General features: G+C 34.8%; 3 protein-coding genes across 3 annotated transcripts in view; 1 reads left to right on the forward strand and 2 right to left on the reverse strand.

Moving 5' to 3' along the window:
- The window catches only part of LOTGIDRAFT_161036 (hypothetical protein), a gene marked incomplete at both ends in the record, with an annotated part of 5185 nt that extends 2858 nt beyond the window's left edge, over window positions 1–2327 (forward strand). Inside the window, one exon of the mRNA XM_009056278.1 lies at window positions 2103–2327. Within this exon, the coding sequence (XP_009054526.1) occupies window positions 2103–2327 (225 nt within the window). The remainder of the gene's footprint in view (window positions 1–2102) is intronic.
- Window positions 2328–3072: 745 nt separating this feature from the next.
- On the reverse strand, window positions 3073–4917 carry LOTGIDRAFT_161037 (hypothetical protein; the record flags this gene model as incomplete). Its single annotated transcript, XM_009056279.1, has 2 exons — window positions 3073–3305; window positions 4728–4917. 2 exons carry the CDS (start codon window positions 4915–4917, stop codon window positions 3073–3075), a joined length of 423 nt encoding a protein of 140 aa, XP_009054527.1.
- Window positions 4918–8768: 3851 nt separating this feature from the next.
- LOTGIDRAFT_161038 (hypothetical protein) lies at window positions 8769–12751 on the reverse strand (the record flags this gene model as incomplete). Its single annotated transcript, XM_009056280.1, has 3 exons — window positions 8769–9297; window positions 11678–11843; window positions 12445–12751. 3 exons carry the CDS (start codon window positions 12749–12751, stop codon window positions 8769–8771), a joined length of 1002 nt encoding a protein of 333 aa, XP_009054528.1.
- Between the last annotated feature and the right edge of the window lie 504 nt (window positions 12752–13255).

Genomic DNA, 13255 nt, shown 5'->3' on the forward strand with positions numbered 1-13255 from the left:
ACACGAGTGGAACGTGAAGCGTTAAACTTACTTAAGAAAGACGATAGCATTGTTATTAAAAAGAGTGACAAAGGTTCATGTTGTGTCATTCTGAATAGGGAGGATTACGTTTCAGAAGCAGAGAATCAACTGAATAATCCTAAACATTATGCCATTTTACCGAAACCAATTTTCAAAGAAACTGCTAACATGATTAATAATATTCTTGCCGATTTAGTCAAAACTAGTTATCTCAAACAGAAACAATATGACTATCTGTCTGCCAAACCTGATTGTCGCGAGAGACATTTGTACACTTTGCCTAAAATCCATAAGAATCCAACCAAGGAGTGGTTTATCTCGAATAAAATCCCTAAAGGCCGCCCGATTATATCTGACTGTGGTAGTGAGTCATATGCAGTGTCAGAATACATTGATCATTTCTTACTACCTCTAGCATGCCAACATCGCGCCTACCTTAAAGACACAACCGATTTTGTCAATAAAATAAAAAATCTTCGAGTTCCCTCTAATGCTATTTTAATTTCTATCGACGTTTCTTCTATGTATACCAATATCGATAACACTACTGGTTTAACGGCAGTTCGTAAAGCTTTTAATAGAAACCCAGATCCAAACAGACCCGACGATGCAATTCTACAGCTTTTAGAGCTTTGTCTTAGTCGAAACGATTTCACATTTAATGGTAAAACATATTTACAAACTTCAGGGACAGCAATGGGCAAACGATTCGCCCCTTCGTACGCAACGTGAGGTGTTGCCCCTTTGTCCATTTGACCCACTTTTTTACGGACGCTTTTTGGATGACATTTTTATGGTTTGGACTTATTCTATCGAACAGTTTTGGGAATTCTTTGAAATTCTCAACAACCACCATCCTTCTATTAAACTAACCGCAAACGTGAGTGACAAAAGCATAGACTTTCTCGATACCACAGTCTTTAAGGGAGATTTCATAGCAGAATCAAATAAACTGGATATTAAAGTGTATTTCAAAGAAACTGATACTCATCAACTCTTGCACAAGAGCTCCTTTCACCCAAAACATACCTTTTCTGGTATAATTAAGTCACAAGTTTTACGATTTCATCGAATTTGTACAAGATCTTCTGATTTCAACCAAGCCTGTACGATTGTTTTCTCAAAACTGAAAGAGCGTGGGTACTCTAAACGATTTTTACGAAACATAAAAAATTCCACTTTAGCACAGATAGCAGCTAAGAACAGACTTTATGCCGAAGTACCTCGAGGTTTAAGAAGTGCTCCATGTTTGTCCAGTAGATGCAAAACATGTCCCTTTATATCAGAAACTCATTATTTTGTAAGCAACTCTACGAATAAAAGGTACCCGATCCAGGAACATCTAACATGTGAACATTCGAATGTAATATACTTAATTTCATGCAAGAAATGCCCCAAACAATATGTAGGAGAAACTAAGAATAATTTACGAACTCGCTTTAATGCTCATAAGTCAGACATCAAATTAAAGAAAGACAAGCCTGTTTCTAATCATTTCAACCTCGACGACCATTCAATAGACGATCTCGCCCTAATCCCAATTTAGCGTATAGAAATTGACTTGCCCGAAGATGAAACTACCAAGCCCATTGGATTGAGACATTGAATACAGCAAGATCTATAGGACTAAATATTCATCATAATGTAGGCATAGCACCCTTTGCTGTCCCGTTTAATAGAACCAGCAATCGAGCAAGCAAGATAGTTCATGCCCACTATAAGAGCCTTCAAGAGAAATTCCCCCATGTCTATAAGCAGAAAATGATAGTTGCATATTCAAAAAATAAGAACTTAAATGATAATATTGTTCATAGTAAACTAAAAACAATCAGCACATAACAGATACTATACTTCTCGCCCACCGGGCGAGTTATTTTTTCTAATTTCAGATCAGAATAAGAACAGAAGAAAACCCAATATCAAGACCCTTAATCCTAATTTCTAAATAAAGTGTCTGCTCCACCCTAGGCCTGTACATTTGGGAGAATCAAACCCTCCCTTCCCCGAAATCTAAAGATAAGATATCCGCAGAAGATTATATTCGATTAGCTAATGAACACGATGTAACGAATGAATTTAAGAAACCATGGGTGAAAAGTTTCACCAATGGAGTAGTTATTCCAAAGGATGATGATAAACAAAATGAAGTTTTTAGAAGTTATCTAAATCTCGTTAAGAGAAAAGCACCGGACAATGAAGGAATCATATATACTTACAACGACGGAAAAGAATTGGACATGGATGAAAACTACGAATTTGATGATTACGATTATTTGACTATTCAAGAAGAGAATGAAGAATGTTAATTTTTTTGTTTTAAATGAAGTTGAATAACAATTTCCTCGTTACCAAAATCTATAAACCTATTTTTACCATCTTTGATTTCCAGATTTATATCTTTAATCATAAAGGATTAAAAAAAGTGGTAAATACGTCGATTGAAATGGTTTCTCTATAATTCTATATCCTATCGGTACAGTGAATGTTGGAAGACCGTAAATAATCTGACGTTTGTATTTATTGAAAAAATCACCGTTTATCAAATTGCAATGTATATTTATGACATCGATATCATTCTCGATATTAGCTTTGTGTGGTGGATTGGGTGTATATTTGTTTATCAAATCCTAGTAACGCATTCAATGAATTTTCTACGTTGAAATCAACTTGACTATTATTTCTTAATATCAGTTTTATTTTGTTTAGATTCAAATTACATTCGAATTCAATATTGTTTTTACCATTGACACTTCCTCCATATTCAGATAGGTATTCGTTAATGGCTATGTATTCGTAGCTTCCTGGTAGTAGACGTATGGTTTTGAACGTAACTCCATTATCTGTTGATATTTTTATTTAGTTATTTTTTTCGTTGATATTTCTAATGGAATTGTAAACAGAGAAATACTTTAATCCCAATTCATATTCTTGATTGCGATTGAGTTCGTACTCATAATCTAGAGACAATTTGATGTCTGATTTATTTGAGGTGATGACGAACAGTTGTTCTTTATTTGACATTTTTAATCACGCTTTTATAATCATTTTTATCTATGATACCTTTTTTAGGAGTCTTTTTAATATAAAATTTACTTCATTATATTGTCTGTGCGATCGATGTCCTTCCTCCATTGCCGCTAATATTGCTCGTAATCTATTAAGTAGTTCCTCGTTGTTGTCGGATAAAAACGTTATACCTTGTCCAGATGCCACCATATCATCGAACTCGTCTATTTCTTGTATGATTGGTGTATAATCTTCTGCATAATCATCTGATTCATCATCTTCATATTCATCAGGAATAACTTTATTTATATATGTTTCAACTGCTTTCGATCTTCTTGTTTCGGGTCCCGACTTTCTTATTGCATGTAGAAATTTTGAGTATGCTAGTAAATCCTTGTAATCGGCAATGCCAATATACCCACCATTCATTAAATCTATTAACCCTTTTGTTAATGTAAATATTAAGTTTTTTGTATCGATTTTGAATATTGGGGAATTTGCTCTAAATTTTATTCTAAATCCATTAAACCCCTCTTCATCAATGATTGGTGTAATACTCTTTGGTAAATCTGCTTTAGGGTTTGAAAAAAGACTATTAATGTCATCTAATGTCCTAATTATCATACCACCATATGAATTCGGTTCTGGGTGATCTTTATGAGGTTCTTATAGGAGGTTTATATTCTAAAGCTAATTTCTTTTTAATATCCTCTTGAGATTTTAATATGGGTTGAAATAGAGTTTGTAGATTTTCCGTTAATCCGAGTTGTTGTAATCTGTTATTTTCAACTTGGGTCTTTATTTTATTCTTAGCTTTGATATATTCTTTATTTCTTTTTAAAATATTATTCCAATCGCTACTCATTTTAAAAAAAATAAAATTAACATATGTCGATCATAACTCTTTCACCCGCAGGTTTTCTAGTATTTACAAAGACATATCCATGATCATCTGGGTTTCACCATTGAGCTTTACAAACTTTTTTTGAATGTATCTCTGTCCATTCCGTGATTTATCGACTGAATGATTTGAGATAAATCTTTATCGTTTAATTCAAATAATAAAAAACAATTTGCATTTTTTCTAATGAACATAGATTCCATTCCGTAAAAAGATTGAGATTGGTATATGCAGTGACAGTTGTGATGTCTTCCCTTCGTGAAGAATTCTAGTTGAACAGCTTGATTTCTTTGCGCTACGCAGTCGTCAAACAATATTAAGTTCTTTCGTTTGCTATCAATATTAGACAAGTCTAGATCATTAACATTTTTCGTAAGAAAAACTTTTATATCCGTTGGATTCTTTCCTTCGATGTAGTTATCTATGACATCTTTTATTTCCACTTCTTCTTCGTTTTCTTCGTAATATTGAAATAGGTCTTGAACATCATTCTTTGGTAGATAATCTAAAGCTTTGCGGATAATACGATTGCTCTGGTGTTGTTGTGTAGATATACAAAGAATCGAAATCTAAAAGGTTTGGTGTTGTCAACATGTTAAAAGTGAGATGAGTTTTCCCAGAACCGGAACTACCGCATATACACATGAGCATTGAGTTATTAGGAAATATTTCTGAATGATTAAATTTTTTGCCCATTTTTTATTATTTTATTTTATTCCAAAAATCATCCCTTCTCCTTTATACTTTGAAAGAAATATTCCTTCTCCAGTGTGTATATTTTTTAAAAATATTCCATTACCCTTATGTTTGACTTTGACTTCTCCTGAATCAATACTATCTACTAATTTATTTAATCCTTGTTTAACAGTTTTCTTGGTTTGTTCCCCAAATCTTTTTCCAAATTCTTTTATTGTGCCTATCATATCTCCCACTTCTGAACCTTTCTTTTCCGTTTTAGGTTTTTTAACCTCTGCTGCCAACTTTTCCATTGCTAAATTGTGTCTATGATCTTCGGCTGCTTTCTTTTCTTCGGTAGCTTTTGTACCAGCAGCTTTTGCAACAGCAGCTTTCTTTTCGTTGGCAGAACTTACTCCAGCAGCTGCACCACCAGCTATTGCACCCGCCGCGGTAAGACCAGCAAATATTAAAGGTAGGGAAAATATTTTTTTTTACATTTGTGTCAATTCTTTCTAAGTGTATATCATCTCTGACTTTACAATATTTTAATTAAATGATTTGCTTCTTCGAGTAGTAAACAATAACCGGTTACATCTCCTTGTGTTTTTTCAATATGAATATTTATGTTCACCCCTGTTTTGAAAAGATCATCTTGGTGAGTTGATAGATCAAAACAGAAGATTGGATGATTAAGTGCAAAATCTACATATTCAAACTGAGGTGGATTTCTAAATAATTCACACATGTTTTTATAGTTTCTATACAATTCATTATAATCCTTTGTGGTTGGATTAATTGTTAAAGGTTGGTTAGGATAATTATCGTTGTTTAATCTTACTTGAACTTTATGGATTAAAGGATCTTGAGTTTGGTTCATTGCCACTCTGAAGACATTATTGTTATTCGTTTGAGAATCTGGTAAGTTCTTGAAACCAACTATTAAATATCTTGCTGGTTTAATAGTGTTAGGGATTGGCCAGGTGGTGGATTCTCCAGTTAAAGTCATGCTACCTACCGTATTACGATGAAGAAAAGCTATTTCAATATTTTTAGTTAATGAGTTTAATATTCTCGTTTCTACTTCAATTGATGGTGTTATTACGGGTATGAAAAGTTGGAGATTCGTAATTTCTAATTTTGCATCTGAACCATTCTCTTTGTAGATGAATTTTATATGGTAACCCTATGGAAACTTTTCTATGTTCCAACAGACCGAATAAACGATATAATTTCCAATTTACGTAATTACCCCACCTATTATTCTCAACAATATTATTGTACTAAAGTACTCGATTTTCGAATCCATGATTAGCTGCTCGTGCTACTCTTTCTATTGTGTTTCGAGCAACAACTCTCATTCTAGCTAAATCAGCATCATTTGCAAGATTTCTTACCGGTCCTTTTAAAACACTTCCATCGCCAACATCGAGTATCCAACCTGAGACTGAATCGAAATCTTTAGGATATAAAACTGTTTTCAACATTGTGTCGAATTCCCCAGGGTGTTTGATTGTTTTTATCGGATTTGAACCAGCTTCCAAAACCATCTTGCTAAATAAAGATGGAAAGAAATTGTTTTCTAACGTTGTATTAGTTTGTGGAACTTGATTCCGAGTTCCATCGTTAATTTTGAAATCACATCTGAAATAAACATCGGAAAGAAGCAACCAATTCGATAATGAATTTATTTCGAAGGCAATTCTATCACCGTCATTCAATTGGGATATAGAACTAACTAACTAAGCTATTGAAGTCTTCTCTAATAGTTTATGTTTGATTACAGATGGGTGGAACCTTATCACAATTTTGAATCCTATTTAACTAAACTTTCTTTTAAAGAGCGATCTATTATGTGTAGATTTAGGTGTGGGTCCAATTGCCTTCCATACACAAGGAATAGATTCACACAGGATACAAATATGATCTCTTCATTATGTGGTAGTGATTGCCCCGATGAGTATCATTATGTGCTCATTTGTCTGACTTTGAATAGTGAACTTAAATTGTACATCAAACCCTATTATTATACTAAACCAAATACTGATAAATTTAACCAATTATTCTCCTGTATTAACAGGAGACAACTTTCAAACTTGGCAAAATTCATACAATTGATAATTAGTAATTTATGATCATTTTCATTTGTTATTATTAATGATTGTAATTGTTAATATGTACTGTCGCCATCTAATTGATAATTGTTAAACATGTTTGTATTTCTCATTTACCTCTTAAAGGGGTCGTATGAGAGAATAAACTATCTATCTATCTATCATCGGTTCCTCCAACATCAATAATATCCCAACCATTGATCCCGATACCCAAGCCGAATCCTTTCCTTGTGCCAGTGTCTAACATAATATACACCATTTGATCTCTAAGGTTTCTACATCTACTATTCAATTAGATTGAACAACAGAGAAGAGTCTGGTGAATCCATCCACAGGCGAGACATCGTCAAACTAGGCCAAACCATCGTGAATCTGAGCTCGCGCAATTTTCTCCCCTTAAAGAAACAGATTTAAGTAAAGGATTAACCTTTACTCCTACATCTAAATCTCTTTCACGCATACCAATTTGCGATAGTATATACGAAGAAGTTTCCCGTTTACCACTGGTAAATGAAAAGAACAACCTTACTAATTTTAAACGCTCTGTTTTGACCACTTTGAAAAATGAATTATCAATTAAAGATGGGTTCCCTTATTTTTATTTATGAAAATAAAAAAGCTAATACTTATATTAATAGAAAGTAGAGGTGTTCTAATGACTTCGAAAAATACCAGTTTGTCTCACACGTCCATATTTAATTCATAATCAGCTAAATTAGAAGAGAATTACCAGTAGAATTCCAATGAGTGACGATCAAGAAAGGTCAAAAAGTCTTATTTTGTTTATCCAGAATGTACATACATAGACATTTATGATGGATTTAAACACTTAATTATATGCGATAACATCACAATGATATGATTAAGAATACATGATAATTCATTAGAAACATCAATTAATCAAATACAATGTAATGTGCTAAATTTGACATTAAAAAATAAGGAAACCCATCTTTAAATAATGCAAACTAGATCAACCAATTTTATGGAAACGGCTAAACAAATTACCAGTATTTTGAAAATGTTGGTACATAAAGGCTTTTTATCTGATTCTCAATATACATTACCAAGAATTCATAAAAATCCGAAATCTGATTGGCACTTCTCTCTTTAAGGGTAGGCCAATTATTTACGACTGTTCCAGCGAATCTTATCAAGTGTCCGAATACATTGACCACTTTTCACTGCCATTGGCTTGCAAACATCCGTCTACATGAAAGACACTACCGATTTTATTGAAAAAAAATAAGGAAATTAGATATACCAGATAACGCGTTTTTCATTTCTTTAGATGGAACGAGTATGTATACGAATATTGAAAACAACTCCGGTTTAGACGCTTTCTCAGAAACCCAAATCCTGATCGTCCAGACAAAGAAATTTTAGATTTATTAGAAATATGCCTCATGCGAAATGACTTCAATTTCAATGGAAAAATCTATCTTAAAACTTCTGGTACGGCCAAGTTGTGCAAAAAATTTTATGGCTGAATTGGAACACAAAATCTCACTATCATTGGCAAACTTTTGGGAGTATTTCGAAATTTCAAACAATCACCATCCTTCTATAAAACTTACAGCAAATATCTCTGAATTTACAATGAATTTTTTGGATACAACTGTATTCAAAGGACCATGTTTCATTCAAACAAAAAAACTCGAAATTAAAGTATATTTCAAAGAAACTGACACACACAAAATTTTATTCAAAACTTCGTTCCATCCGAAGCACACGTTTTCTGGCGTGCATCTTAGTTATGGCCGCAGCTATATTCAATTAAGGGCATAACTCTCAATACATAAAATGATCAGAGGAGTCCGAAACACTGGACACTACATCCCTCCCCCCTTTAGATAAAAGAACATTGTCACTGGTTACATAATAGCACTGAAAGTTATTTGTGTTCTTTTCAAGTTAAAATAAAATTAAAAATGGATAACTGTCCACTTGATTAGATTTAAAATATTACGCATTATTTAGCACATTGATTAAATATAATGTTACTCAAATCACAGTTCAGAACAATTGACTAGGAAATAATTAAAATTGCCCTAAACATAGTCATTTAGATAACGGGGTCTATTACGATGTCTTCTTGGGTTTCTTCTCATTGGTTGTGGAATTACTGGATTTGGTCGTTGAGCATAACTATCATCCTCGATGTCATCTTCAGAATCGGATGTTGCTTTATTGAGCTGATTTGACGTAGTTGGTACTCTTTTTAGTAACGAGCTGTTTCTTGCATAAACTTTACCATTAGGTCGTTTCAGTGTAATCATAGATCCTTTAACATCTAATACAACGGATGGTTCAGCACTAAAAGGCGTAGACAATTTATTGACTTTATTCTGTTTCACTAATACCAAGTCTCCTTGCATGAGATCGGATGATTTGGCATGGAACTTTTGATCTGCATATGATTTCATCTTACATTTGGCAGCTTTATCGTTTATTCTAGCCAATTTCTGGTGGTTGTCTTCACTTGGTGTTTCTAATGAATTTTCTGGAAGTTTGGTTTTGATTTGACGATTAAACAACAGTTGAGCTGGTGATACACCGGTTGTAGAATGTGGCGTTGCTCTATAGTTGAGTAAAAATTGATTAAGATCTCTCTTCCATTCTCCCCTTTCAACAAAAGATGAACGAATGTACTTTTCGATCGTGCGCATAAACCTTTCAGCTTCACCATTTGCCAGTATGGAGTGACACGTGCATGATGAAAACCAACAGTTTTAGCATATGATTGAAAATCTGCACCATTAAATGGGGGTCCATTATCAGATTTAAGTTCGTAAACAATTCCATGTGTAGCAAACATTTTGTCTAACTTTGGTATAATACAGCGAGCTGAGGTTGATTTGATGATTTCTACTTCTGGGTAACGAGAGTAATAATCCATAACCACTAACAGATAGTCTCCAGAGGGAAATGGTCCGCAAAAATCAGCACTTACATGACTCCAGGGTTGTGATGGAAATTCTGTCATGTGAAGTGGTTCTGGTTTTGGTGAGGTTCCAGTGTTTGCTGATTGACAAGGTATACAATGATTGATGAGTGATTCTGTATCTCGATCAATGTTGGGATACCATACTTTTTCTCGAAGTAATCGTTTGGTTTTAACAACTCCTTGATGACCTTCGTGAGCTATTTTGAGACAATTATCACGTAGAGATTCTGGTATTACCAATTTTGAATTTCTGAGGACAACTCATGAAACAACCGATAACTGGTTTCTGACGTTGTAGAATGGTTTAATGTCAGGATCAGCCTTATTCCAGATATTGGTGTTGATAGATTGAATCAATTTCTGCATAGCCGGATCCGTCGATGTAGCTTCTCGGATCATCTCTTAAGTCATAGATTTTGGTACAGTATTATTAGCAATATAATTAACATATTCTTCTATGTCTCTATCAAAATTTGGTTGGCAGGGTTGAGGGTGTCTCGATAAGAAATCGGCAGGATTGTTAGCTCCTGGTTGATATTCAACTAGTAAGTTGTATGGTTGCAAACGTAGTAACCAACGTTCAATTCTTGCTGTAGGTTTGGAAAGTGGTTTATTAAAAATCCCCTCTAATGGTTTGTGGTCCGTGATGATGATGAAATCTTTTCCATAGACATACAGATGATAACGTTCTGCAGACCAAACTATGGCAAGTGCTTCACGATCTATCTGGGAGTATCTTCTTTCAACATCAAATAGGCTTCTGCTAGCATAAGATATGACGAAGCGATGATCATCTGCATCAACTTGGGTAAGTAATGCTCCGAGTCCTACAGGACTAGCATCTACAAAGATCTCTTTGCAGGATCAAAGTACGATATAACTGTCTTGACTGATAGACTATCCTTGAGATTTTGGAAAGCTGTTTGATGTTCTTCAGTCCATGACCATTTGATTCCCTTTTTAGTTAATTCTCGGAGAGGGTCGGTGATTATCGAATGATGTGGAATGAATCGGGCTATATAGTTTGTCATTCCTAATAAGCTTCTTACAGCAGCAGCATCCTGTGGAACAGGTGCTTCTTTTACTGCAGCAACTTTAGCAGGGTTTGGAGATATACCCTGAGGCGAGAATGTAAATCCGAAAAATTCAAGTTTGTGTTGGTTGAACAAACATTTGTCGAGATTTAGTTTAAGATTCTTTTCACGTAGGCGTTGAAATACCATATGAAGAGATTGGTTGTGGTCAGTGTCTGATTTACCATAGACAATGATATCGTCGGAGATGTTCTTTACACCTGGTATGCCTGTCAAAACTTGCTGGATTATGTACTGGAATATCTCAGATGCAGAAGATAAGCCAAACAATAGTCTTTTGTACCTTCTTAATGTTGTAAGGTAGCGTGATGATGGGGCTAACTCAATTTGATGATAACCTTGAAAGAGATCCAGTTTTGAAAATGCTGTGGATCCATTAAGGTCATGTATGATTTCATCTAAGGTTGGTGTTGGGTGACGTTGTCTGGTAACAGCTGTGTTGGCTGCTCTCATATCAACACATATTCTGACTGTGTTATTCCGTTTCGGTACGATTAAAATGGGCGATACCCAAGGTGTCGGTCCAAATACTTCCTCGATGATGTCAGAGTCTTGAAGTTTTTGAAGTTCAGCCTCAACTAATTTTCTTGTATGGAAAGGAATGCGTCTCGCGGGTTGAGCAATAGGTTTAACTGTTTCGTCTATGTGGATTTGGAATTGGTAGTCTTTTAGTTTGCCTAATCCTTGGAAAACATCTTTAAATTCAGATATTAAAGTCTCAGACTTTAGTAGATCAGATGATATTGTAGAATTTACTTGATGTATTTGAACTAGATCAAGTTCTAAACAAGACTTGTACCCAATAAGAGTGCGTGCTTTCTGGTCTGTGACATAAAATAGTGCCGTACATTGCTTGATTGGAGTTTCTATAGTAGCATCAAATACTCCTAGGATTGGTAGAGGAATTGTTGAACCATACACGTAGATCTTAGATTTTGGTGTTCTCAACTCTAACGCTTTATGCTTGATGATTTTCTGATATGTTTCCTTGTCGACTGATGCTCCAGTGTCGATGATAACAGGAATGGTTACACCAGCAATGGTTAGATTAGTAAGCGGTTGCTTGCTGTTGGTTGGTGAGTCGACTGTGAAAACATATTCATCATCAGAAGATGATTGACTGTCATGAATAAGATTGATTGATTTAGGTTTGGATCCTCCATTATTGGATTTCGACTTTGATTGGTTATATCGATTGGTTGGTTTAGCAAAAGTCTTGGTATTCGTAGATGTGGTCGGTCGACCTCCTCCTCTACAAACTCTTGCAAAATGATTTAACCTTCCACTATTAGAACAGGTTTCCCCTTTTGCTGGACATGGTTTGTCTACATGGGGCCAAAATCCACCACATAAGCCACAGGTTTGGTTTTGGTTATGCCGATTAGATTTGGGATGGTTGTGAGGTTTAGAATTCTTGGTTCCACCTGATGACATATAGTTGACAGATTCTGATTTTGTGGTACCGGTACGTGACGAATGATCCATTTGGTTAGTTTGACTCTCAGCGGATTCCATAGCTTGTGAAATATCTATGATATTGTCGAGTTTAAGATCCTTCTCGCCGTTTAAGTCTTGAAGACGAGCATTTCTCGACTACTTGATCAGCAATGGCATCATTAACATCAGGAAAATCACAAGTAGCTGATAGTGATCGAAGGCGAGTTACGAACTGACTGATTGATTCACCTGAATTCTGACTTGGTTGTTTGAAAATATATCTTTCGAATCTGATGTTTTTCTTTGGTTCAAAATATTCTTTCAATTTATCAGACTCCGTTTTAAAATCTTCGCCAGTATCAGATAAACCATCGAAAACTTCTTGAACTGATTCACCTGCAAGGTGTAGAAGTAATGCACGTTTTTGTTTATCATCCCTAACACCCAAAGCCAGGATGTATACATCAAATCGGTCACGCCATTTCTTCCATCTGGTTGCCAATGAGCTATGGTCGGAGTCTGCTTGAAATTTTGGAATCGCCGGCAAATTTAACATTTGAGCCACGGTAGATGATATTTATGTGACCATTACTTTACCTCGTCGCCAAATATAATGTTTATGGGTGGATCTTGGTGATGTGTAAAAGATATATATAGTTTAACTACATTTTAATCATAAAATTGGACGGCGTGCATCTTAGTTATGGGCGCAGCCATATTCAATTAAGGGTATAACTCTCAATACATAAAATGATCAGAGGAGTCTGAAACACTGGACACTACACCATTATTTAAAGTTATATCCGAATTAGAGCACGGAGTAGCTGGCGATTTTGATAAGTAGTTACCAAGATACATTTTGTTTTAGAAACATTTACTTGCATCAAATTAGACGTACATCACTTCATAATAGAATCAGCATTTTCTTGCAGCTGAGACCGAACAATATCTAAACTATTACCGGTAGAATATACAGTGGTATCATCTGCGAAAAGATCGCAGTTTGATTTCAAATGTAAGGGAACACCATTTATAAAAATATTAAAAGATAGCTTGCCAG

This window comes from Lottia gigantea (genome assembly GCF_000327385.1).
Source record: "Lottia gigantea unplaced genomic scaffold LOTGIsca_27, whole genome shotgun sequence".
In the NCBI taxonomy this organism is placed as follows: domain Eukaryota; kingdom Metazoa; phylum Mollusca; class Gastropoda; family Lottiidae; genus Lottia; species Lottia gigantea.